The sequence below is a fragment of the Pongo pygmaeus genome, chromosome 3 (genome assembly GCF_028885625.2).
Source record: "Pongo pygmaeus isolate AG05252 chromosome 3, NHGRI_mPonPyg2-v2.0_pri, whole genome shotgun sequence".
Taxonomy (NCBI): Eukaryota; Metazoa; Chordata; class Mammalia; order Primates; family Hominidae; genus Pongo; species Pongo pygmaeus.
In genome coordinates, this window is record NC_072376.2 from 68,444,817 (window position 1) to 68,472,693 (window position 27,877).

At 41.0% G+C, this 27,877-nt stretch overlaps 1 protein-coding gene across 8 annotated transcripts in view; it reads right to left on the bottom strand.

Moving 5' to 3' along the window:
* Window positions 1–21,675, bottom strand: part of SPATA18 (spermatogenesis associated 18) — a 45,118-nt gene extending 23,443 nt beyond the window's left edge. The window contains exons 1-6 of one of the 8 annotated variants that reach the window (XR_010126052.1): window positions 21,224–21,601; window positions 12,494–12,599; window positions 12,129–12,244; window positions 10,694–10,806; window positions 3,121–3,216; window positions 1,233–1,472 (exon numbers count right to left, since the gene is read on the bottom strand). Coding sequence is in view for 6 of the 8 variants with exons in the window: in XM_063663690.1 (XP_063519760.1) it covers window positions 1,233–1,472; window positions 3,121–3,216; window positions 10,694–10,806; window positions 12,129–12,244; window positions 12,494–12,599; window positions 21,224–21,310 (758 nt within the window). In the remaining 2 variants the exon portion in view is untranslated. Of the gene's footprint in view, window positions 1–1,232; window positions 1,473–3,120; window positions 3,217–10,693; window positions 10,807–12,128; window positions 12,245–12,493; window positions 12,600–21,223 lie in introns of those variants that run through there. The other 7 variants (XM_063663690.1, XR_010126053.1, XM_063663691.1 and 4 more) reach the window with 7 other exon arrangements.
* Window positions 21,676–27,877: the final 6,202 nt, after the last annotated feature.

Below are 27,877 nucleotides of genomic sequence, written 5' to 3' on the forward strand. Positions count from 1 at the left end.
TTGCCCTCAAGTACGAAGTAAATTATCAGACTAGCTAGCCTGAAGTAAATGGGTCTCCATAAAGGGAGGATTTACAGAAGAAACTACCTGGCAAAAAGTACTGCAAAACTGAGTACAACAGTCAGGGAGGTTGGGTTGGGTAGGGCAAGACTTACTTATGGTGTTTTCCAATTCCCATGGCGTAAATACTACTACCATGTCAAACAGGCACAGAATAGGTTCTTGGAAGCCAATACAAGTGGGCACAAACCCAACACTGACAGAATGATTCCCCAAAATTAAAGACTGTGGTGACATTTAGAGAACGGGAATGGGGGCTCTCATAGCCTGGAGCAGAACACATTAGGGGCTTGAGGGGGGTTGTTAAAAAGAATAAGGGAAATGCAGACTCCAGAGAAACATCTACTTTGTCCTTACTTAACACTGTCTGGATGACCTGTCTTAAAATCTGTCCATAAGTAGAAAGGGATTTCACAAGAACACTTCACCTACATATGCCATCAAAGTCAGATATAAAAGGGAAATACCCTGCAGTGAAATGGACAGTATCCCTGGAGGGAGGACTCCCAGGCCTCAGAGAAAATGACCCCTCATATTACAGAACATTTTTTCCATGAGGGTACCACCTCTTGCACCATAGGCCCGCACAAATCTGGTTTCAAGCCAAAGAACTTTCCTTTAGCCGGGCGTGTTGGCTCATGCCTGTAATCCCAGCACTTTGGGAGGTGGAGGCAGGCAGATCACCTGAGGTCAAGAGTTCGAGACCAGCTTGGCCAACATGGTGAACCCCCATCTCTACTAAAAGTAAAAACAAAATTAACCTAGCATGGTGGTATATGCCTGTAATCCCAGCTACTCAGGAGGCTGAGGCAGGAGAATCACTTGAACCCATGAGGCAGAGATTGCAGTGAGCTGAGATCATGCCATTGCACTCCAGCCTGGGCGACAGAGCGGGACTCTGTCTCAAAAAAAAAAAAAAAAAAAGAACTTTCCTTCTCCGTATCTCTCAGCCCAAAGTTAATTAGTGTCCAAGTGCTGGCAACTCAGGAGGTATTTTCTCTCTCTGGAAGGGGTGCAGTTAAGAAAACAATCCCTTTACAATTCAAAGCTTGGCAGATTGCTGAAGTTTTGGTTCAGGGTATCATTTTATCATTTTACTTATTTCCCCCTCCGCGATCCCTTAACTCAGCAAAAAGAGCCTAAATGAGAAGATCTTTGGGAGTTTGTCTGACCTTCCTTGGAGTGCACGTTTCTCAGCAGACAGAACAGCTATCTCCTCCTTCAGGTTTTGGAGCTGTTTCTTATAGTCGGACATGGCTTCTGTGTCCCGCTGGTCTGCATTCCGCTTGAGTGAGTTCCACTGCTCCAACCTCCACTCCTCCAAGCTCTGAGGCTCTGACCGCCTATTCTCTGAGCTCCTCTGATCTGTGTTTCTGTGGCGGGCATCCTCCTGAGCTTGAAGAGATTTAAGCCTGAACAGCAAAGAGAGAGGGCAGAGGAAGGGAAGAGAGGAGAGGGGAGGGAGTGAAGGAAGGAAGGAAAGGTAATAAGCAGCAATTGGCATGCTTAACGACAGACCCTACTCAGCCTGCCATTATTGCACTGGGAAACTCTGATGGAAATACACATGAATGAACAAATTAGCAAGGAGCAGAACTGCCAGGGTCAGGGTGCCATTCCATGTCTGCAGCTTGCCTGGGGAAAAGTTCCTAAAGAAAGGACACTCATGCAGATCCTCTAGCAAAAACACTGGACCCATAGTCATACTGTCCCATGTTGGACAGATCTTAACTGCATGCTCATTTGACCTCCAAAAGCTATTCAGGAAGCTGGTCTAAAACACAATCTCCTACCCTCATTAGTTCTTTGATTCTCTGAATAGTCTCAACTCTATTTTTAACATATTAATTGGAATATTTAATATTAATTAGAATCTTTGATTCTCTGAACAGTTGGAATATGAGAGAAAACTACAATGGAAATTGAATAACATCCACAAAACTAGCTAGAAGTGTGAACCTATGAAAATAATGTAGCAAACAAAAAAAATCTTTAGAAATAAAATTGGCATCCTTATCAAGATACAAAGTGGCATGGCCACCATAAAACAAGAGCAAAAGCCGGGAGAAGAGAAGATGCTGTGATGAAAATGACAAGGGTGTAAAATGAAAAGGTAAGATTAAGAAGATAAGAAAGTTAGTAAGATTAAGAAGGATGCAAAGAAGCTAAAGATATAATAGAATGAAAAGCTGCACTACAAACAGTAAAGAACAGAATTGGTGCTATAGGTAATTGATGAGTAATATGATTGATGGATTTGAGAAGGTATAACAAATAGGAAATTAGAGATTAAAATGATAAGGAAGGGGAAGACAGAAGTAGAAAATAGGACAGTGTTCCTAGCTAAGATTTATGGGTGTTCCTAACGAAATCAGAACCATTGGAACACGTGTGAAGATAATCAAAAGGGGTGTGTGTGTGTGTAAAACACACCCCCCACTTACTCTTTTGGGAGGGGGAGATCAAAATTAAGATCCAGGAAGGTATAACCTTAAAAGATCAATGTTAATTTTCCCCTTCTAGAAGTTTATCTTTAAGGAATAATATGACAGTTCAACTGAGATTTTTCCACAAAAATTATCCCAATATTATTTCCCATGTTGAAAATTAGTATACAAGTAAATATTCAATATGAGGGAAATCCCCAAATGATGGACCATAATGAACCTATTTAAAACTAACTTCTGCAGTATTTTTTATTAGTGATAGAGAAAACAATGTCAGGTGAAAAGTTAGGATCTAAAATCGTATACTTATATATTTTATTCTGTAGTCTCAACTCTATTTTTAATATATTAATTGGAAAGAATGTAAAATGGTAACAGTCACTGGCTCTGCAATTATGAAAGGGTTTTTATTTGCCTTTATACTATGTTGTACTTTGGAAGTTTTCTATAGTAGATAAGCAATATTTTTGTAGTAAATATATATATAAAATTAATAAAAATATTTCTGCATTTTCTCTCTGATGGTGAACAGATTCTTTCATGTTGTAATGGAGCACCAAAAAAGCTAAATTCAATGATTTAGGCTGCAATAATCCTGTAATTTTTTTCTTACTGCTTTTTTAGCTGACTTATTTCCTCCTCTGCAGCCAAAAGGGATATGGCCGATCTGTTCTTGCTTTCTTCAAGATTCGTTTCAGTTTCAGCCAGACTGTAAGATAAATCAGTAACTAAAGATAGATTTTTCAAAATTGGCAGACTTTCTAAATCAAGGCAGAGGCTCACTTAGGAACTTCTGGTATATGACAGTTCAACATAAACAAGATCAAGTTAAAAGACATCTGCATTCAATCAGGTAATATTGCAAATATTGTGGTGGACTTGTACGCTAAAACATGCTAACATCCTTTGCTCAATGTCAAACACTAGGAAATTATAGAGCTACTACCCCCAAAAGACTATTAGTATTAGAATATAAACAACAAAGAAACTTGTTCAATTTCTCCTTCTCACCCACCTAATTCATCTGCTCTAATTACATCAAAGCCCCAAGTTGGCTTTCTCTACAAAATCTCCATTTTTCTATAATATACCAACATTGATTTTTATTGCTTTGGACTTTGGGGCTGCAAACTTCTTCAATATTTAAAAAAATTATGTGCCCACCTATAAAGTCCTCACAATCACCCTTGACAATCAAGTACTTCATGTCTTCCTGCCTCTGACTTCTACTACTTATTGAGCACAAATTCTCTGAGTTTTCACTGTATCTCTGTCATAGTTAGTTTCACATCCTCTTCATGGTAGACAAATCATAATAAATCATATTATTTAGGTCTACCTAGTTTAAAAAATAAGTGGGGCTGGGTGCAGTGGCTTATGTCTGTAACTCCAATGCTTTGAGAAGCCAAGGCAGGAGAATCTTTTGAGCTCAGGAGTTCATGACAAGCCTGCGCAACACAGTGAGACCCTGTCTGTATAAAAAATAAATAAATAAAATTAGCCAGGTGTGGTGGCGTGTGCCTGTAGTCTCAGCTACTCAGGAGGCTGAGGTGGGAGAATCTCTTCAGACTAGGAGTTTGAAGCTGCAGTGAGTTATGACTGTGCCACTGCACTTCAGCCTCGGTGACAAAGTAAGAATATGTCTACAAAAAAAAACAAAAAAACAAAACGGAAGTGAGATAGATGATACTGAATGAAGACCAATGGTCCTCAATGAAGTTGCCCCAGAACAGTGAGACTTGAATTGACAAAGTCTTCTTGACTTCTCTGACCCTGCCAGATATCATAGCACTTGTCCTGAGGCTAAGACAGTGCAATTGCCTTCCAAACTCACACCAGCCTTTATCCTTCCCTCTGGATGGAAGAACAGTGGAAGGCAAAACACTGGGATTTTCACTTAGAGAGTGAAGCAGCCTGAGAAATAATGTGCTAACAGCATCCCTGTCAATCCCATAGATCCTAACCAGACACCGAAAATTCCATCCCCCACCTGCTTCCTCCTCTAATAAATGCCCACTCGGCAAGGGCCTTCCACATAGTATCCCCAATTCTCCCAAGCAAAGTTTGTTTCCCCTTCTCGGCACTCCATTCACATTTACCTCATTGCATTCACACTATAAACTATTTGAGGGCAATAATTTTATTTTATTCATCTCTATCCCCAGTACCTAAACAGTTCCTGTCACATGGTATATTTTTTAAATGAGAAATGAATGAATGAATGAAATGCCTAAAGATGAAAAGAAAGCAAAAAAATAGCATTAACTTGATAATATGGCTATTGGAGATTGAAAGGAAACTAATATATTTAATTCAAATATAAAGATGTAACAAGTTCTTAAAAGTAAATATGTGAAAATGAACATTTTTTTTTAAGAGAAAATGAACTGTAGAAAATGGATCAAGAAAAGGAGGAAAATACAAGCAGGAATGAAGAACTTGGGTATTTTTCTCCTAACACATACAAGCAGATGCACATACAAGCAAACATATATGCTAATTTCACATGCTTGGATGACATACAGAAAGAAGAAAGAAAAGTACATTCATATGCTAACAATTGTTTTAATCAGACTGACGTTCTATTTAAATGTTTTGTAGCATATCTGTTCATTCATTGAGCAGATTATTGAGGACTTACTATGAGCCAGGCATGATGCTCAGTACTGGGGATACAACAGTGTCAATTCAGCAATGCAAGACAGTAACACTTTGGATCTTCCAGGCTAGTTGGGGAGATAGATCATAAATATGCAAGCAAGTTTATTTTTTTAAGTCCCCAGTTGTGACTTCACTCTCTAACTTTTCTCATAAGTGCTATTATGAGAAAAGCAGATCACCGTGAAAGAGAATTAAAGGAGAGAAGAAAGACCTTTCAAAGTATGGTGGTCACAGAAAGACTCTGAGAAAGGCACATTTAAGCTGAGACTTGGAGGATAATAAAGAGCCAGGCATGCAAAGAGCCAGTGGAAGACTGGGAAGTTCTTTCAGGCAATGGAAGAGCACAGGCAAAAGCCTCAAGGTGAGGAAGTAGAGAGTAGACTGGGTCAGGGGAAAGTGACAGGAGATGACAACGGAGCAGAAATACAGCCAGATCAGGAGGGGTGTTATGAGAGCCCTGGTGAGAAATTTAGAATTTTTTTCTAAGTATAAAGGGAAGAGAATAGTTAAACAAACTTATAAGAAAAAAACAAACAACCCCATCAAAAAATGGGCAAAGAACATGAACAGACACTTCTCAAGGGAAGACATTTATGCAACCAACAAACATATAAAAACAAGTTCAACATCACTGATTATTAGAGAAATGCAAATCAAAACCACAATGAGATACCATCTCATGCCAGTCAGAATGGTGATTATTAAAAAGTCAAGAAACAACAGATGCTGGCAAGGCTGCAGAGAAATAGGAACTTTTTCACACTGTTAGTGGAAATATAAATTAGTTCAACCATTGTGAAAGACAGTGTGGTGATTCCTCAAGGATCTAGAACCGAAATACCATTTGACCCAGCAATCCCGTTACTGGGTATATACCCAAAGGAATATAAATAATTCTATTATAGATACATGCACATATATATTTATTGTAGCCCTATTCACAATAGCAAAGACATGGAATCAGCCCAAATGCCCATCAATGATGGACTGAATAAAGAAAATGTGGTACATATGCACCATGGAATGCTATGCAGCCAAAAAAGGAATAAGATTATGTCCTTTGCATGAAAATGGATGAAGCTAGAAGCCATTATCTTCAGCAAACTAATGCAGGAACAGAAAACCAAACACCACATGTTCTCACTCATAAGTGGGAACTGAACAATGGGAACACAGGGACACAGGGAGGGGAACAATACACACTAGGCCCTGTTGGGGGTTGGGGGAAGGGAGAGCATCAGGTATGCATGATCAGAATGCATGTGGGGCTTAATACCTAGGTGATGAGTTAATCTGTGCAGCAAACCACCATGGTACACGTTTACCTATATAACAAACCTGCACATCCTGCACGTGTATCCCAGAACTTAAAATAAAATATAACATTTTTAAAAGGAGGAGACTAATGGCTTTTAATCAGAAGGATGATTTGATATGGCCGGGCGCCGTGGCTCATGCCTGTAATCCCAGCACTTTGGGAGGCTGAGGTGGGCGGATCATGAGGTCAGGAGATCGAGACCATCCTGGCTAACATGGTGAAACACCGTCTCTACTAAAAATACAAAAAATTAGCTGGGCATGGTGGCGGGCACCTGTAGTCCCAGCTATTCAGGAGGCTGAGGCAGGAGAATGGCATGAACCCGGGAGGCAGAGCTTGCAGTGAGCCGAGATCGCGCCACTGCACCCCAGCCTGGGTGACAGAGCGAGACTCTGTCTCAAAACAAAAACAAAAAAGGATGACTTGATACAATAAAAAATATACATATTTGCTAAGTGGAAAATGGATGGTAGTTGACCAAGAATGGAAGTGGGGAAGCCAGTTAGAAGGAAGGCAATTGGTTCAGGAAAGAGATATCAGAGGATTGAACCAGGGCAGGGGTGGCGGAATAGAAAGAAAGGGGCAAGTGTGAAAGTTTAGGCGATAGATTCAATTGGACATTCTGATAGATAGGAGAGGAGGAAAAGCAAGATTCATAACCAGAATCCAGGCATAAAATCTAGAAGTCTTCCCTTGCTTGGGGGTTCATCAAACCTGTGCAGACTTGTGGCCATTTGCCCATAATTATTGGAATTTGCATTTTGGAACTAAATCAGAACCAAACCAGTCTCCACAAGGTTAGATATAGGGAACCTCCTTGGGTGGTCCATTCATTCCATAATGGGCAGCACCCTGGCTTAAGAGACAAGTAGGCAAAGTAAGGGAGGGAAGAGAGAGCTGGCTACCATAGAATGTGGAGAACAAATTCTTTTAGTGATACCTTAAATTTAAAAACAGAATAAGAACTACAGGTAGGTTAAAACTAAACAAAGTGGAGAAAGGACACCCTATTCAACAAACGATGTTGGGAAAACTGGCAAACCACATGTAGAAGAATGAAACTGGATCCTCACCTCTCACCTCATGCAAAAATCAACTCAAGATGGATCAAAGACTTATATCTAAGAGCTGAAACCACAATCTAGAAGATAACACCAGAAACTCTTTTAGATATTGGTTTAGGCAAAGAATTCATGCCTAAGAACCCAAAAGCAAATGCAACAAAAAACAAAATAAATAAAATGGGACCTAATTAAACTAAGAAGCTTCTGCACAGCAGAAGAAACAAAGAAACAAAAACAAACTTCTGCTCAGCAGAGTAAACAGACAACCCACAGAATGGGAGAAAATATTCACAAACTATGCATTTGACAAAGAACTAATATCCAGAATCTACAAGGAACACAAAAAAAATCAGCAAGAAAAAAAATTAATCCCATTAAAAAGTGGGCAAAGGAAATGAATGGACAATTCTCAAAAGAAGACACACAAACAGCAAATACACATATGAAAAAAATGCTCAGCATCACTAATTATCAGGGAAATGCAATTTAAAATCACAATGCAATACCATCTTACTCCTGCAAGAATTGTCATAACTAAAAAATCAAAAAACAATAGATGTTGGAGTAAATGTGGAGAAAAGGGAACACTTTTATGCAGCTGGTAGGAATGTAAACTAGTACAACTGCTATTGAAAACAATGTGGAGATTCCTTAACTAAAAGTAGAACCACAATTTGATCCAGCAATCCCACTACTGCATACCTACCCAAAGAAAAAGAAGCCATCTTATGAGAAAGACACATGCACATGTATGTTTATAGCAGTACAATTCACAATTGCAGAGATATGGAAGCAACCTAAGTGCCCATCAACCAACAAGTGGATAAAGAAAATGTGGTATATGTACACCATGGAATACTACTCAGCCATACAATGAAATGAAATAACGGCCTTTGCAGCAACTTGGATGGAGCTGGAAGCCATTATTCTAAGTGAAGTAACTCAGGAATGGAAAACCAAATATCATATGGTTCTCACTTATAAGTGGGAGTTAAGCTATGAGGATGCAAAGGCATAAGAATGATATAATGGACTTTGGGGACTTGGAGGGAAAGGAAGGAGGAGCGTGAGGGATAAAATACTACACATTGGCTATAGTGTATACCGCTCAGTTGACAGGTGCACCAAAATCTCAGAAATCACCACCAAAGAATTTATCCATGTAACCAAATACCACTTGTTCTCCAAAATCTATTGAAATAACATAAAAATAGAAACTAAGAAAACCAGGGAAAAGCAGCAAGCATCTTCATGTATGCAACTTCCAAATGGTTGGTGGAGAGAATATATATATAGAAAGAGAAGGAACACATACGTGATAAAGCATATAGGGCAAAAGGCATATGAAAGGGCATATGGAAATGTTTAGCGCTATTCTAGCAGATTTGCTGTGTTTGAAATTATTTTCAAATGGAAAGTTTTTTTAAAGCATGCATGAAGTTTCTTGATCTATGGTACCCCTTATAGGTAACAACAGTGTCACTGAAACAAGAAAGAGAACTGGGAAACTCTGGCCCCTACTGGTGCTGACAGCCATCAAGAACCAGTAAAGTTTTGATGCTCTGCCTCACAACTAGATGAAAATGGAGGGTCATCTGCAGCCATTGCTAGCTAATGTCCCAGGAGACCTACCCAGACAAGACATGCACAACTCAGGACCCATCAGCACGAGACACTAGTGCCTACACGAAATTAAGGCCAGCAAGAACCCAGAGGGCAGTTTAAGACCAAAAACTCCTCATGTCCGTCACCAGGAGAGTATGCAAGCATCCCTTCCCTAGAAAGGATGAGGGGAAGGGAGACCCCATGAGAGGGCAAAAACAGCTCTTAATGCATGTTTGCACTTGGAATGAGCTGAATGTTTACAGAAAATGGACTACGGTAAACCAAAAATGACTGTGTGACCTTGAAGTGGCTTATTGAAGAATCCTTCAAAATGAGCTCACATTGGTTGAAATAAATTATATATTTTATGCTTTTTGCATATTACATTTATAAATTTTGACTGCTTCAGGTATATAACTGCTCATTGATTATGATTCCAGTTGGAAATATGAATGGATATGTGTGGAGGTGCAGGCACAAAGAAAAATGTCTGGAGTAAAATATACCAAAATGTTAATGGGGACAAGAAAACAAGTGATTTTCATCAATTTTTATTTGTTGTATGCATTTTGAGAAAGAAATTTGTATTACTTTTATAATCAGGCAAAACTAAATCAATAGAGATTTTTTCCTTAGAAAAATGGAAATGTCATCAGGGAACAAGGCAGAGCACCACACATTATTCCATCCCAAGCCTTAACTAGTTATTAATTTTTTTTAAAAAAAGACTTACTTTCTGTCCCATTTATGTCAGCAATGAAGCAATGCTGTGGTAGGAGAAATTCCCATTGATGGATTTTTTGTTAGGTATGTCAAACACAGTTTCATACATATTTGTCTACCTGCCTCAAGTACAAACCCAAAGTCTACATACAATTTTCTTTGCAGTGATTCCCTAAGCTTGCTACCCTGGCTCTGCGCACAACATGCATCTGATATGTGTTGTTGTCTGGAATTGCTTAACTTTTTAAAAATACATTCTTATACCTAATAGTTATTGCAAAATCTTGAATTCTTCCTTTCTTAAAAGACTCTGACTCTCTCAGATTCAGAGAAGCACACATACACCCCTAAATGAGTATAATGGACAGATAGATGCAGCCTGCTTCATTTGACTTTTGCTGTCTTTCTCTTAATTTTCCTCTTTGCCTGATTGTTCACTCTCTTTTATTCTTTCCCTTTTGCATCTTTTTTAAAATTTTCCTCCCAAAAGGTAGATTTTTGTCTAACAATCTTTACCTGTTTGTCAATATAGGCTGATGATGTGCCTATGAAGAAGGAACTCCAAAGAAGGAACCAGGGGACCATGTATCATAATATATCCTGTCCCCAGATCCACAGACACTGACCACTGACTCTAAACTCTCTCTCTGTCAGTCTCTCTGTCATACACACATGCACACAGACACACACACAATCATATTACTTATTTGCAAATGCCCACATTTTACATGAGCCATTATTCTCCTTTTGAATTTAAAACTTAATTAAATTGAAAACAATTCTTTTTGGAAAAAGATAACTTGCATTCCTCTTACTCGTCTTGAACCTGGTTGAGTTGACTCCGGGTTGAGTTCAAATTAGAGTCTAACTGTTGCACATCCCGATCCCGAGGACTGGGATCTTTATGTCTCTCCCTATCAAATGTGTCCTGGAAAGATACACGAAAAAAATAAAAAAATAAAAAAAATAAACCAGTCTGAATACATTAAATGACATGGATGAATTTTTAAAAAACAGCCCGACTCAAAAGAGCACATTATGCATGGCTCCATGCACATGAAGTTCTAGTGCAGGCAAAATTAATCTAGAGTGATAAAAATCAGAAGATGGTTGCCCTGGGGAACGTGCAAGAAATGCTCTAGAGTGATGGAGATGTCTGATATTCCAATAGGGATGGGAATTTACACAGGTATATGCATTTGCTGAAATAGCAATCTATGGATTTCACTGAATATAAATTATACCTCAATTTCCAAAAAGAGTTTGAAACATCATTCTACATCTTTATACCTAGAATAACACCCACACAGAGGATAAAAACCTGAGAAGCGTCCATAAATTCTCAGGGAAAAAAATTACTTAATGATAACTGAAGTCTATAAAGTACCTAACATGTGTCAGGCCCTGTGTAACTTGTTTAGTGTGCTTATCACATTTAATTCTCACAAATGACCCTATTAGATCAGCAAAACCATTGTCTCCATTCAGCAAATAAGAAAATTGAGACATAAATGTTTAGATACCTACCCAGGGCCATAAAAGAGGGACTGGTTTTCTGCTCTGTGATCTCCAAGCAGGGATCCTTCAGCCACTATCTTATAAGGCTCTTGCTCAGAACAGACTAAATGCTTTCTTTCTGTTATTATTATTATTACTATTTTTTACTTTAGGTTCTGGGATACACATGCTGAATGTGCAGGTTTTTTACATAGGTATACATGTGCCATGGTGGTTTGCTGCACCTATCAACCTGTCAACTAGGTTTTAAGCCCCATATGCATTAGCTATTTGTCCTAATGCTCTCTCTCCCCTCACCCCTGCAATCCCCCAACAGGCCCTGCTGTGTTGTTCCCCTCCCTGTGTCCATGTATTCTCATTGTTCAGCTCCCACTTATGAGTGAGAACAAGTGATGTTTGGTTTTCTCAGAACAGACTAAATGCTTTCTAAATGCTGCTGTTTTAGAAAGGATTATAGGTAAATCCATATAAATGTTTAAAAGTAAAGTAACTAATGTTTTGGTTGCCCAGATGTAATGATGCGGATGCCTTAAGCAAGGTATGTGCTCTCTTTCTAGTCTGATCTCCACCTGTTCAAAAACTAACACCGTCCCATGGAAACCACCAATATCCATCACAAATTGTGACATTCTATCAGTCCACCAGAATTAAGTCCTCTTCTTCTCTTGGAGGTTTCTGATTCGTTTTATCTCACTGTTCAGAAAGTCAAGGGTTATCCTTCAGCATCCCTACCTGCAGAGGGGGGACCTTGCTGTCAACAGATTTTCCCAGGGAAGCAGCAGTAAAGGAAGCCTCCAGCCAAGGCAAAAGGCGTGACTTGATTGTTTCCACACCATCATTACGTCCTCCTAAAATGTTAAATGACGAGTTAATGGGTGCAGCACACCAACATGGCACATGTATACATATGTAACTAACCTGCATGTTGTGTACATGTACCCTAAAACTTAAAGTATAATTAAAAAAAAAAGAGAGAAAACACACATCACGTCAGTGAGAGAAACCCAACCACACCAACAGTCAAAGAACACAAAAAAGCACCAAGAAAAGAGAGAAAGGCAAGCAGAACTGGATGGGAAATTACAAGCCATTCTCACCTTCTTGGGCTGCTGTTGTGAGGATCCCAAAGAGTTGTCCCTGCACCTTGGCAACTTGCTCAATGAGTTCAAGGCAATGGTTTAGATTTTGATCACACGTGTTTGTCTGCAAGGGCAAAACAGTAGATAACCAGGGTAATTACTTCACTCTGGGACCCACTGCAGGCAAACCAGGGCCTCACTTGACCCAAGAACTGCCTGGCTCTGGTATGCTCTTGTGGCAGGACTGCTGTGTGGTCACCAAAACCCATCTCCCTTTCCTCCTGGACACACAACGAGACCACATTTCACAGTTACCCTAGCAGTTCGTGTGGCCATGTAACTGAATTCTGGTTAACTGGATGGGAAGTGATATATGCCTGGGGCCTGGCCCAGAAGAGAATCTCTTGAACGATTATTTTTTCTTTTCCCCTCTGCCAACTAAATGCAGAAGAGCCAAGAGAGAATGCTGAGGGCATAAGGGATGGTGGAGCCACAAGATTTGCAAGGCTACTGACTGAATGCTTGCACTGAACTGTCACATGGTTGAGAAAGTTGGTTTGGGTGTGTTAAGCCACTAAGATTTGGAGGTTGTTTTTTATAGCAATAATCCTACTCAGTAAAACCCTACAAAAATACATTTAAAAAGTAAATAGACCTGTTATAAGACAATACAAATGACTGCCGAATTTACCTGCTTTATTGGTTCCTGTCCTCTACATAAATTCAATTTGTATATATTATATATGCATAGAGAACATTACGTCTTAACAGCAAGAAGGTATTGCTGGGTTGAGGATATAAGGCACTTGGCACTTGCAGACTCGTGGGGCAGACAGATGAATAGCCAGTTACCCTGCAGCGGAATAATAAGTCTTACCTACACAGATGAGTGCAAGCTCTACCCAAGAGTCCATTGTCTTGGAAAGTCTGGGAAGGCTTCCAAGAGGAAGTGAAATCTAGTCCAAGATGAAATTAGCCAGACTTGGAAAAGGAGGTGGTTCCAGTGGTTGTGAAACATTCTAAGCAATGAGAACAGAAGACGAGGAGGCCAAGAAGTGAACCTTTTAGCTATTATTCTGCTTTCCTCATTCCTTTGAAAGATTCTGCCATTTCAACATAAGCCAAACCTCTAACTGACTCTAACATTAGAAGAAGGAATACAACTACAAGCAACAAACATCATGTGGTTGTAAAAATGCATCGATTTATGTGTCACCTCAGGGCTCAATAAGGCATTGGTCCTCGGTGCCTCCTGGACACAACAAATCCCAGAACAGAAAACAGCATACAAGGCGGATAGAAACTAGGAGTAAGAGAAAAGTTGAGATAATCTCTAGGCAAAAGTTTACAAGTCAAATGCACATCTGCGTCAACCAAGGAAATGGTTCAGACAGGCAAGAAGCTCCTTGAGGACAGAGACTGGGCCTGTCCTGTTGGTTGCTGTATTCCCACTCCTGCATTCTACAGTGCCCCTGTATTCAGACTCATTGTGTATTGGATGGATGCATGTAAATGAGATGATTCACTCACTTTGTATTTATTATATCTCTCCTATATGCCAGGCTCTATTAGTGCTTTATATATACAAACTCAGCTAATTCTCTCACTAGTACAATAGGAGCTAGAAGAACTATTATTATCATTCCCATTTCAGATGAGAAAGCTGAGGTACAGAGAGGTTAAGTAGCTGGTTCTTGGCTACCCAGTTAGTAAATTATCAGAGATGAGATTGGACCCCAGCAGCCCAGCTTCCAGAGCCCATGCTCTTAACTACTAAACTATACTGACTTTTAGATCATGATTCTTGCTGGGAGTAGATGGAGGACTGGATGATGCAACCAAGAGTGAATGGGGAAGGCATCCAGGGAACGCTTCTCTGTGGAGGGGACCCTTGAGTATTCCTGGGTTACAAGATTCAGGGAAGCACAGCACTAGGGAAAGAGCTTGCCAGGCAGTGGGAACAGCAAGGACAAAGGTTCTGTGACAGGAACAAGTTTGGCAACCTTGAATATGTCAATGTGGCAGAGGCACAGAAGGTCATTTAGAGGTTGGCAGGGCAAGTTGACCGGGAGAGCCTTCACACCTGGCATGGAGTTTGGATGGGATGGACTTGTAACTGAGAGGGCAGCTGGTTTAATTTCCATGCTTGGTAAATGGTACCTGGTGACTAATTCTGTTGTAGCATTGATTTCTCCTGCAGCCATTTTTTCTCCATCTCATCCATCTAATCTCTCCTCCCAAAAAGATCATGAGTTCTTTTTAAAAATGATCTTTCTTTGCTCATGTTTGTATCTATTGCCACTAGTATCCTAGCAAACTGAAGGGTCTAAACAACAGTTGATGAATGAATGATTTAACAGTGTAATGTTGATGTGATAGAGCATTTAAAACCCATAGCCTGAACAGCTATCTCCATTTCTTCCTCATTAATTCAGCAGCTCCTTGCCCTGGCCATTTTATACCTGCACTTATTACACTGAACTTCAATTACCTGCTTACAAGCCTTTTGCCCTCTGGCTAGATCATTCCACGTGCTAAGTGGACGGAGAATGAGCTCGGGAGTCAAGCAAACCTGAGTATCTCAGCTCTGCTGCTTGCCACAGTTCTATGTGACCCTGCACAAGTTACTCAACTTCTCTGAGCCCATTCCACTCCCATGCAATGGGGATAATAATGCCTTGTGGAGCATTAGAATTAAATCAAAATAATACATGCCCAGCACCTCAGACACAGAAGGTGTTCATCAATTGGCACCTATGAGGTAGCATGCAGTATTGAAAGGAGCCAGTGGCTTAGGAATAAGGCAGACCTGTGTTCAAATCTGGTTCTCAACTTATCAGCTGAATTCCCTTAGAAAAGACGTTTAAATATGAGGCTCTGTTTCCTTCTGTTTAGGAGGTAGCTGATCTCATGAGCAGAGTCTAGCATAAAAGAGGTACACAATAATTAGAAGTATTATTGTGGTATCATTACCATCTATTCCTATGCCTTGCCCAGTGCCTGGTACATACTGGGTACCCAGAGGAATGGTGGTCAAATGAGTTTTTAAACACATCTTAAATAACAGGAGAGAATATCCTATGTCACACAGTTCCCCTTCCCAAGACATATTACAACATGCTGCAACTTCTAAACACAAAGCATTGCACAAGATAATCAAGTTGCAATAGGGTCACATTATTCTAGTAAACACATACCCACATACCCACACAAGACAAACAGAGCAAAGATATGGACTAATTATACTGTCTCCAAAGCACAGACTCTCCAGATTTATTCATTCATAAATCATTGAGTTTCTTTTATATGTAAGGCCCTGGAAACAAAGCTCAGGCAACAAAGCTATATTAAAAAAAAAAGTTGCCTGCAGTCAGTGAACTAATTAGATAGGGAAGTGAGATGGAGAACAAGAGGCACATAGGGGATAAATAATTACCTCAGAGTTTATATTAAGTGCTCTGTGTGGATAACAAGCTATAGGAGCAGCAAAATAACCTCTGGTGATGTGTGAAGGGTAAGAGGGAAGGGCATTTCAAGAGGAGGAACAGAAGGTACCAAGGCATATTAGAGGAAAGTGAGTACAGGGTCCAGAGACCAAGTTTGAAAGACTTGACTTGCCACATTAAGGGTCTTGGGCTTTATTCCATCATCAAAATGTTTAAGGATGCAACAGAGGAAGGTGGGTGTGACGTGCTCATTATTTGCTTTGCATGTTACAACAATCTGTCTGGCAAAAGCAGACCAGATAGAGTTTGGGTCACAGGGTGAGTCTGGTGGGGAGGTAGATGGGTATAACCATCTAGCTGAGAGATGCTGGAGGCTATAGACATACCAAGGGTCTCCCAAAGGTCCTTCCCAGCCCCAAATTACGCCTGTGCCAGTAAAGGTCCCACTGATTTCAGCATTACCTAAGAAGGTCAGAGAGTTTAGAAACGAGTAAGAGGTATGAGAGGGATGATCCTGAGTTTGGGTTTGAACAAGTGAGGGGGCCTGCAGGACCTTCGGATGGAATGTCCAGTAGTAGTACCTAATAATTACTGATTACCTACTCTATGCCAGCCAGGCCCTGTGCTAAGAGCTTTATATACATGGCTCCATTTAATCCTCAGAACAAACCTACAAATGGGATGCCATCATCATCCAAAATTCACCACTGAGGAAAAACAAATTAAGTAATTTGAAGAGACAATAGTGGGGACCCATTCCTGCAGCCTCCAGCACTGGAGCTGAGCTCTCAACCACAATGCTTTCCCCAAAGCAGATGGAAAGTAAGTCTGGAGCTTAGAAGAGAGACAGGACTGGGAGGTGTGGCTTTGGAAGGCTTCAGCAAGTGGGAGAGTGCAGAAGCCACATGCACAGATGAGATTACCAGGGAGAGGAAAGAGTGAGGAGAGGGCTGAGGGCAGAACGAGGGGCAATTTTGCCATGTCAGAAGTGGTCTGAGTAAGAAGAGCCAGTGGATAAAAAACAAAACAAGAGCAATCAGAAATCAGAGGACACCCAGGAAGCAAGATGAAGAAGAATAAGGAGGCCGAAGAAGCAGATGGTTTCAAGAAGCAGAAGGGCATGGTTTATTCATGCATTTATACTCTGAAGAAATTTTATGGAGACGCCACTATGCAGTAGATGCTAGGGACACAATGTCTCCTGCCCTGGAGGAATTTATAGTCTAAGATAGACATGAAAATAAATGCAAAAACATATGCTACTTACTATAATAAAAATTGGTCCAGATTTCAGAGGTAAAACTCAAAAGAGAAGCTGGTAAGGGCCACGAAGTTTCAGGAAAGGCTTTGCCTGAGGAGTTTTGTGGGCTCCCACTCCTAGGAATAGATTTAATTGCTCTCGTGTGGGGCCTGGTCATTGGAAACATAAAAGGTTTTTAGATAATTCCTATATGCAATGAAGATTGATAACCACAGCATTAGTGGGTAACAAAATCAATTTAGTGAGTCTCAAACAGCAACTACTACTAAAAAGAAAATAGAAAAACATACCACAATGAGTAAAGGTAAGAATTATTGTGAAACTTGAGTTTTTAAGTATAAGGGTTTATGTGTGCTATACTGTGAAGTAAAATGCATTGAGTCCTGTAGGTAAGTTTTAAAAACAATGTTCTAGGGGACAATGCATTGCCTGTGTTGAGAATCACTAGTATTGGCAATGAGAGCCATAAAAATGATGCCTCAAACAGCTGTATCAAAGTTGGATTGGAAGTGGGCATGAATGAAGGCAGGGAAATGAATAAGAACTTTCCATGTTATAAGTGTAGAACTGAAATAAATAAACTTCAAACACATTCTAATGGCTTTGTGCAGACAGGAAAGCAAGAGTTAATAGAAAAGAATAAAACATTCAGGAATATAACCACCAACATTACTAACATAAAGACATGTTCTTTTAAAGCTACTAACCCCTGTGACACAGATATGGGCTAAGAGCCTCCTTTTGCTACCATGATTGCTGCAAAAATACTGCTAGTTCTGTTACAGGCAGAATTTTCTGGACTGCATGAAGCTACTGTTAACACAGAGATCTTAAGACTAATATAACAGACTCTTTACAGCAATAAGATAAAGACCTAAGGTCATGCCAGGCAAGGATTAAGTCACATACCCCTACACATGAAGAATCAACCGTGTTCTAATTGTCAAAGGCTTTTTTCTTTTTATCTAGTAGCTAAGCAAGTACTGGCCTCAAGATAAACAATGTTAAAACAATTGCAATTCACTGACCACCAGACTGACTAAATGATCCCCTCCCCTGTTCCACAGTCCATAACTGCAACTTCGACTGGATAAGAGACTGATTTCAGTAACTTTCTCTTGATAAGAGACCACGGACCATAGGCTGGTTCTGGCCGGTCCACAGAGGCTGTACACTAAGTTCCTTCATGTCCCTGCCTCCACCTTTGATGTACAGGGCCTAATTGTAATACATTTAAATGTTAAGCTTCTACCCCAAAATGAATATAGGATGAACGTAACATGCATGTTTGCTTACTATGCTTGTGAGCATTCGCCCTTCGTGAATATTACCTGTTGAATATGTATACATGTGGCCAACCCATTCATCATTAATTCCTGATTACATTTCCTACTTCCAAGTGTCTGCCTCTGGTTTCAGCAGGGGCCTGCTTCCCAGCCTGCAGGTTGTTACCCTTTCTAAGAAGTAAAGCTCTCCTAAGAAAGTGAGGATGTCACTATCTCACTCAAATATCAACAGGTGAAAAGTTTTCCAGGCAGACAAAACAGTGAGTGCAAAATTCCCTGAAGCAGAAGCATGTCCACATCTCCAGAACTGTGCTGTCTGAGACAGCAGCCATGAGCTGCATGTGGCTATCTGAATTTAAATTGGACTTAAGTCAAATTAAAAATTCTGTTCTTCAGTGTGCACTTGCCACATTTCAAGTGCCCAATAGTCACCTTATTGGACAATGCAGATATAGAACCTGTCCATCATCATACAAAGTTCTATTGGACAGCATTGCTCTAGGACGAGCAAGAAAGCTAGTACTGCTGGAGTGGGCTGAGCAAGGGAGAGAGTAACAGATAAAGTTAAAGAGCTTAAAGGGGCACAATTGTGTAGGACTTTGAAGGTCATTGTAGGAGCTTTGGCTTCTTCTGACTGAAATAGGAAATTTAGAGTGTCTTGCAAAAAGAGTAACTTGATCTGACTTGACATTTAGAAGAGTCTCTGTGGGTTGTTATTTTTGTAATAATCCAGGTGAAAGATGATCAAGGATGGAGAAGGGTGGTAGCAGTGGGGGTGGTGAAAAGTGTTTAGATTCTGTATGAACTTTTAAGTTAGAACCAACAGATTATGATGGTGAAAAGGGAGTGGATTATATAATGATGAAGATTACTTAGAAACATGAGACCTGTGGTTGGGGCATGGGAGAGGCTAAATTCCATTTTGGACAGATTTGACTTTGAGCATTTTGAGCATTTCAATAGCATTCACTATTGAAAGATGTCCAGTGGGCAGTTGGAGAAGTGAGAGCTCAGATGGGAACACATCCTATAGAAATAAGATTCATCAGCATACTTGTAAGAGATGAAGCAGGAGTGGAGGGGGAAGAATACAGGTGTCAACATTCCAATGTGATAAAGATGCCTGCAAACTCAGGCGAAATGATGGAACCTGGGCAGTGGCCACAAGGTATGAAAAACACTGGTGGCTGTGAGTGCAGCCTCTACTGTAGAGAGATGAAGGGAACAGCTGGATGGAAATGGTTTTAATGAGAACAGAGAATGGGATGTTATCAAGACAGGAAAATGTAATAAACTAAGGCGCTTCTCATCACTTACAGGGAGTTTCTAAAATAATTGTTTATTAGTTCCAGACAAATCCTAGTGTTATTTGTAATAAACATTGTGACAAACAACCTGTTTTTTAAAATTCAGAGTTTAGTTAGGCCACTGGGCAAAAAAAGGGGTAAATACTGTATACATGTTAGAATTTCTTATTCTCAACCTCCTGAGACTAAGTAGTAGGTACTTTTAAAATTAGTTGGGGGGAACCCAAGTCTTTTATGATAAAGATGTCATTTTAACTTTCCAGAATTCTTAATGGAGAACGAATGGTCAGCGCTGGTTCTTTAAAACGGAGCAAAGAGATTGAACAGGAAGCACTAGAAAGGAAGGCTAAGGAGAAAGCTGTAGCTGCTCTTTGAGCTCCCCTCCACTTCAGGAGCACTGGTTAAAGGGTGAATGGAGAAGCCTAAGGACCTCATAACAGGCAGGATCACAGAAACAAGCTAATCTAGGTTCAAAAAATTAAAACCTGAACAGGAAATTTACATATCATCTAGACCAATCTCTGCTATTTCACAGATGAGGTACTAAGACCCAGAGAAGTAAAATAATTTGACTCCGTCATTCAGCTAGTTATATGCAGAGCCAAATGTAGAAACAAGGGAGGGCTAATTTCCGGTCCACTGTTCTTTTGCCTGACCGCTCCACTTATTATGTAAGAGGGGAAATCCCTATTTAAGACGGACCGACCGAATGTAAAGCAAATTCAACACTCACATTTCTATTTGGGGGAAGGGGGGAATTATGGGGAGCCAGGGTGCGAGTAGGGATTAATGAAATTTGAAAAGTGCTCATGGGTTTGGTGACAGAATACTGGCTTCTCACAAATGCCTGGAAAAAGGCCTGAATCCGCCCTGGTGTTGGAACTATGCCTCAATTGCCAGGCCCACCAGCACGCAAGTGAAACCCGCAAGGTTAACAAGTGTCCGTTTCGCTGATTTCTGTGTAAATAACTCCTGGGTTGTGTTTATACAAATCCATTCTGATACAAACCCTGGGCAGGAGAGGGTTGTAGTAAAAAATAATTCGGGATTGGGGAAGCAGGCGGTGTGGATTGCGCTGGCAAGGGGGATGGGAGAGAGTGGCGGGCATGACCAGACCAGCCGCGGACAGCAGGGCTTCCCTATTGCTAGGTCGCCGGCGTCCTTAGTTACCACTGATTGGAAGCACTCTCCAGTCTCCGCAGCCTAGTGCTGCGCTCCGCAGGCCGCGCCACCTGCGCCCCGCCTCCCGAAGCTCGGAGACAAAGGCACGTACACACATGTCCTTCCTTCCCCAGCGATCCCGGTCGAAAGCTGACATCCTGGTTAGGAATCACAATCGCGGAGGCTTTGCAAAGTGGCCACCAACTCCAGCCCTAAGAAATCCCCGACGAGGGCTGTGCTGGAACCTATGGGAGGGCGAGCCCCGGGGGTTTTTCACCCAGACTCACGTTGTACTCCTTCAGCCAGAAGTCTAGCTTTTCCTGCAACGTTCGTAAAGCTTCGTTTGAGACCAGTCTTTTCAGGTTTTCCGCCATCGCTCACTATTCCGCTCGGCCCCACGCTGCGCGATGGAGACTTGGGGGGACCAGGCGGTGGCCTCCGCAGGACCGTGGGGTGATATGGCGGGAAGGGTGTTCTCTTCTGGGGGGCTCAGAGCGCGGCAGGTGTTTCCATCCTCCCCCTCGGGTCGGACCTGGCCGGGTTCGGGAAGCCGGGGGGGAGGTGCCCTGGGCCGCAGCCGCCGCGCCTCATCCGCCGCCCCGCGCGGTCTCCTGGCTCCCCAGCAGCCGCCTGAGCCCGGCCATAAATACCCTGGCGATTATTAAACAAACCTTGACGTGGACGGGTTGGCTGCCAGGGACGCGCGCGGCCCGCGTCTTGGCAACGCCCGCGCCGCCCCGCCCTGGGTGACAGCCGCGCGCCCCAGGGGTGGACTGAGACGCGCCGCCGCGCGGGCTGGAGGGCAGCAGGGCGCCTAGAGCATTCCTCCCCATTCGGAGTTCTGGGTGCCCATGCGTGTCTAGAAAAGCAGAAGTTAAGTCTCTATAGAAGTTTGGGGCTAGGCTCTCAGGAGATCACCTCTTTGGCCCCTTTATTCTTTCGCCTTTCATTCCTTTAATTCTTCATTTGTAGCGCCTTGGGTTTACCTGTTTGAGGCTTGTAACTAAAATTTCAGTACTTCTTACTTCTAGCTTTTGCTTTGTTCCTTGACCCGCTTGGGTACCCAAGAGTTTAGCTCCAGCATGTTCACAAATTAAAGTTAATCCCTCAGGTTTGGATAAGATTTGGCAGTATGTATTTTAGTACTTTTTTTTAGAGTCATTGAGCACTCTAAAGCTTCATTTAATTCTGAATTCTCTAATTGGGACTTTCTTGACCTAGTTTGGCACTATTTCAAAAGTCTGTATTCTGCTACAGAAACAGGTTCAACTACTTAGGAAACCATTTCGACCATCTTTAAGCACTTTCGAAGCAAGCTCTTATATACCATCAAAAAATGTGCTGCTTGTAAATCATTCCTATCCATTCATTAAAACAGCGGTGGGGAGCACAGCCTCAGCTGGTTAGCTAACTAGTTTAACTTAGTTTCATCTCTGTAGGTACTTGAAAATCTGTGAACACTGCATATATTCAAGTATTGTAAAATCAAGAATTTTCACCACCTCTCATTTTTTATTTCTCTTGATTACAGTGGCTTTACTATCTGCTAATGAAAATGAAAGGCTCAGTTTTGGAGCCTGTGTTCCTACTATTTTCTGTAGACCACAAAATAAGGACTATAGGGGTATAAGATGTTATTTGATTGGAGTAGAATAATAATTTCTAATGTTAAAAATACCCGCTCAACAAAACAACTAAATATTCATTAAACAACTTCATATATATATATGTAAAATGAATTGAGAAAAACTTCAAATTTCTCAATTTGGACCTAATAATTACATATTTCTACAGGCATTTGGAATCTTTGAACAGTCCCATTTACTTATTCATAAAAAACCATATTGGAACATTTATGTCAGATAAATTAGAGGTAAAGGATTTTTCCTTGCTGTGAGCACCTTAATTAGCCTGTAATCCTTGGTTTCATCATCTGTAAAAGGAAAATAATTCTCTCATAGGATTATTATGAAACTTAGTAAGATAATTCAAGTATTTAGTACAATGCTTGGCATATGCAGTAGCAATTGCTCTAGTAATTGCTGTTTATTAAATATAAACTAATACCGACCTACATTTGCTATTATTAGGAATGTAGATTAGTATTAGTTTATATTTAATAAAGAAAACTAGTTGTAAACAACCTAAACCTCCAACAATAGGGTAATGGTTGAGCAAATAATTCAATGAAATGTTGCACAATAAAAATCTTGTTATTGTGGAATATATAGTATCTACAAATTTTCACTATAATGAAAAAGGCAGAACACTAAATTGTATATACACAATGTGAACCCAAGGTATAATTGTGGGTTATTTTAATTGCTCTTTTATATTTTTATTTTTTCAAGTTTCTACCATGAACATGAATTGTTTCTATGAAAACTTATTCAGAAAAAAGTTACCCCAAACAGTTACTAATATGGTTTGGCTGAGTCCTTGCCAAAATCTCATCTTGGATTCCTACGTGTTGTGGGAGAGGTCCAGTGAGAGGTAATTGAATCATGGAGTCAGGTCTTTCCTGTACTAGTCTCGTGATAGTGAGTAAGTCTCACAAGATCTGGTGGTTTTGAAAAAGGGAATTTTCCCTGCACAAGCTCGCTGCCACCCATATAAGATGTGACTTGCTCCTCCTTGCCTCCCACCATGATTGTGAGGCCTCCCCAGCCATGTGGAACTCTAAGTCCATTAAACCTCTTTCTTTTGTAAATTGCCCAGTCTCAGCAGCTTGTAAACCAACTAATACAGTAAATTCTTATGGGGATTGGGGTGCCACTGAAAATATATCCAAAAATGTGGAAGCGCTTTCGGAACTGAGTAACTTTTTGGAACTGAGTAACAGGCAGAGGTTGGAACAGTTTGGAGGACTCTGAAGAAGACAGGAAAATGTAGGAAAGTTTCGAACTCCCTAGAGTCTTGTCAAATGGCTTTGACCAAAATGCTGATAATGATATAGACAATGAAATCCAGGCTGAGGTGGATGGAAATGAGGAACTTGTTGGGAACTGGAGCAAAGGTGAATCTTTTTATGTTTTAGCAAAGAGACTGGCAGCATTTTGCCCCTGACCTAGAGATTTGTGGAACTTTGAACTTAAGAGAGATGATTTAGGTTATCTGGCAGAAGAAATTTCTAAGTAGCAAAGCATTCAAGAGGTGACTTGGGTGCTGTTAAAGGCATTCCATTTTGAAAGGGAAGCAGAGCATAAAAGTTCAGAAAATTTGCAGCCTGACAACGCAATAGAAAAGAAAATCCCATTTTCAGAGGAGAAATTCAAGCGGGCTACAGAAATTTGCATAAGTAACAAGGAGCCAAACGTTAATCCCCAAGACAATGGTGAAAATATCTCCAGGGCATGTCTCCAGGGCAGCCTAGGGACTTGATGCCCTGCGTCCCAGCCACTTCAGCCATGGCTGAAAGGGGCCAATGTAGAGCTCTGGCCATGGCTTCAGAGAGTGCAAGCCTCAAGCCTTGGGAGCTTTCATGTGGTATTGAGCCTACAAGTACACAGAAGTCAAGAGTTGAGGTTTGGGAACCTCTGCCTAGATTTCAGAAGATGTATGGAAACACCTAGATGCCCAGGCAGAAGTTTGCTGCAGGGGTGGGGCCCTCATGGAGAACCTCTGCTAGGGCAGTGCAGAACGTTAATGTGGGGTGTGAACCCCCACAAAGAGTCCCTACTGGGGTGCTGCCTAGTGGAGCTGTGAGAAGCCTCTGTCCTCCAGACCCTAGAATGGTATATCCACGGAAAGCTTGTACTGTGTGCCTGCAAAAGCCACAGACACTCAACACTGGCCTGTAAAGGCAGCCCAGAGGGAGGCTGTACCCTGCAAAGCCACAGGGGCAGAGCTGCCCAAGACCATGGGAACCCACCTCTTGCATCAGCATGACCTGGATGTGAGACAGGGGCTCAAAGGGGATCATTTTGGAGCTTTAAGATTTGACTGGCCAGATGCAGTAACACAAGCCTGTAATCCCAGCACTTTGGGAGGCCGAGGCAGGTGGGTCACCTGAGGTCAGGAGTTCGAAACCAGCCTGGCCAGCATGGCAAAACCCTGTCTCTACTTGAGCGTGGTGGCGGGTGCCTGTAATCCCAGCTACTCAGGAGGCTGAGGCAGGGGAATCACTTGAACCTGGGAGATGGAGGTTGCAGTGAGCTGAGATCACACCACTGCATTCCAGCCTGGGTGACAGAGCAAGACTCTGTCACAAAAAAAAAAATTTAAAAATAAAAAAATTTGACTATCCCACTGGATTTCAGACTTGCATGGGGCCTGTAGCCCCTTTGTTTTGGCCAATTTCTCCCATTTGGAATGGCTGTATTTACCCAATGCCTGTACCCCCATTGTATCTAGGAAGTAACTAACTTGCTTTTGATTTTATTTTTTATTTTTTTTATTATACTTTAAGTTCTAGGGTACATGTGCACAACGTGTAATTTGCTTTTGATTTTGAAGGCTCATAGGTGGAAGGGACTTGCCTTCTCTAGGATGAGACTTTGGACTTTGGACTGCGGACTTTTGAGTTAATGCTGAAATGAGTTAAGACTTTGGGGGACTGTTGGGAAGGCATGATTGCTTTTGAAATGTGAGAACATGAGATTTGGGAGGGGTCAGGGGCAGAATGATATGGTTTGGCTGTGTTCCCACCCAAATCTCATCTTGAATTTCCACAGGTTGTGGGAGGGACCCGGTGGGAGGTAACTGAACCATGGAGGCAGGTCTTTCCCATGCTGTTCTCCTGATAGTGAATAAGTCTCCCAAGATCTGGTGGTTTTTAAAAAAGGAGAGTTTTCCTGCACAAGCTCTCTCTGCCTGCTGCCATCCATGTAAGATGTGACTTGCTCCTCCTTGCCTTCTGCCAGGATTGTGAGGCATCCCCACCCATGTGGAACTGTAAGTCCATTAAACCTCTTTCTTTTTTAAATTGCCTAGTCTTGGGTATGTCTTTATCAGCAGCATGAAAATGGACTAATACAGTTACCCCCAAATTTTACAACCCTCAGAAAGAAAAATATTGGCTAAAATACCAATATTTAAGCAGCTCCCTCAAAACAGAACACACTTTGACTAAATGTCTGTATTGCTCATTTAATAATTAGACTTACAGTGTCTTAAGATAGAATGGATCTTCAAAATCACCTTATCATATGCTACGTGATATTTATCTCTACATATGCCCCAGCGCCACAATTAGGTTCAAGACCTTCAAGGCCTGCAGTCATTTCATGTACATCTTGGCTTCCCTAGAATTCAAGAGATGTGTTGTGTATAGCAGGAACTTGTGTTTATGATAAGAAGTATTGGTCTTCCTCCTGATGATCAAAATAAAGGGAATGTTTCACATGTTTATTCATTATTTACCCTCCCTACCCTAGTACTTCCAAAAAAGGATCTGAGATGGCTTATAGTAAGACACTTGAAAATACTGTCAGATTAGCAATATTTTTTAAAGGAAAAAGCAAATATGCCCAAAATGTATGCCCATGTACTAATAGCCTCATTTTATATTTCTTTCTGGGCTTAGTGGAAGCCAAAGCAGTAAGGAAAATGAGTTTTATGATAATGATTGATGTTTAAAGTACACATACTAGCTCTTTCAATGAAAACACATTTTATTGGTACCAATCTAAAATGTGTTTGCTCATTTCCAAAGAGTACTGGACAACCTAGATGAGAGCTCTCTTAATAAATCTTTTTAAAAAATATGTAGAAAAAGTCTTGATATTATTGTTTTGTGAAACCACCTTTGATCAATGCTGAAGGAGTAATGCTAGAACAGCTCATCAAAGAGTAGGCCAAGTAATTGACACCCCATTTTTAGTTCTCAGGTGATGTTATTTGATACAAGCTTAGAACTTGCATAACTGTTGGAATAAGTGGATGTCTTCGTAAATGCCGTTAATGATGGTCCCCTCTGCAGAGCTTTTGATGGGTGCTAAATAGCAATCAATTTAAGAGACAGCAAAAGCCTGGAGTGCAAATAGTTTATATTGCTAATTAAAGAGTCCCTGTGTTTTAAATTATAAGCATGTAGTCAATATGGCTGAGATTCTATTTTAAAAGTTGATAAGCCTTGGCTGGGAGTGGTGGCTCACGCCTATAAATCTCAACACTTTGGGAGAGCAAGACAGGCAGATTACTTGAGGCCTGGCCAACATGGCAAAACCCTGTCTCTACTAAAAATGTAAAAATTAGGTGGTGCACATATGTAGTCCCAGCTACTCGGGAGGCTGAGGCATGAGAACCACTTGAACCCAAGAGGCGGAGGTTGCAGTAAGCCAAGATGGCGCCACTGCACTCTGTCTTGGGTGACAGAGCGAGGAGACTCTGTCTCACATAAATAAATAAATAAAAGTTGATAAGCCTCATTTTTTCGCATATGACAGAAAATACCTGATAAGTAATGATTCTCTTTGGGGAATATTCTGATGCTCAAATTTTGTCCCAATTTGATTATTTTAGGACATTACCAATTAAGCAATTTTGGGAGAAGTTGAAAGAACAGCAAACTCAAAACATGAACACTGTTGCCAATTAGTGAATTCTTATGACTTCGTATAAATCTTTAGTCACTCGGAGACATTTTTTTCATCTAAAAAATGAGTAATATGGAATAGATGAGCTCCCAGATCCCCTGCAGTTCTGACAGTCTTTAATACTGTTTTACCATACTGATTAGGTTCAAGATTGAGCAAATCTTGATCTTTGTTTCAATTTTTGGTTCATAGTTCACTTTAGGTCAAGCATTGATTTTGAGCGCATTAGCCAATCACCAAAAGTTGGGCTCCCTTTTTTAGTAAAATTTATTCTGCCAGCTTGCTGGAATAACTACTATTTCTAACCTCCAGTCAAGGAAGTTCTGTATAGTTGCACTTTTAACAAATTTAAACCCAGCTTAAACTGATAAACTTTCCCTAATTACCTCAACCCCTCAGAGCTCA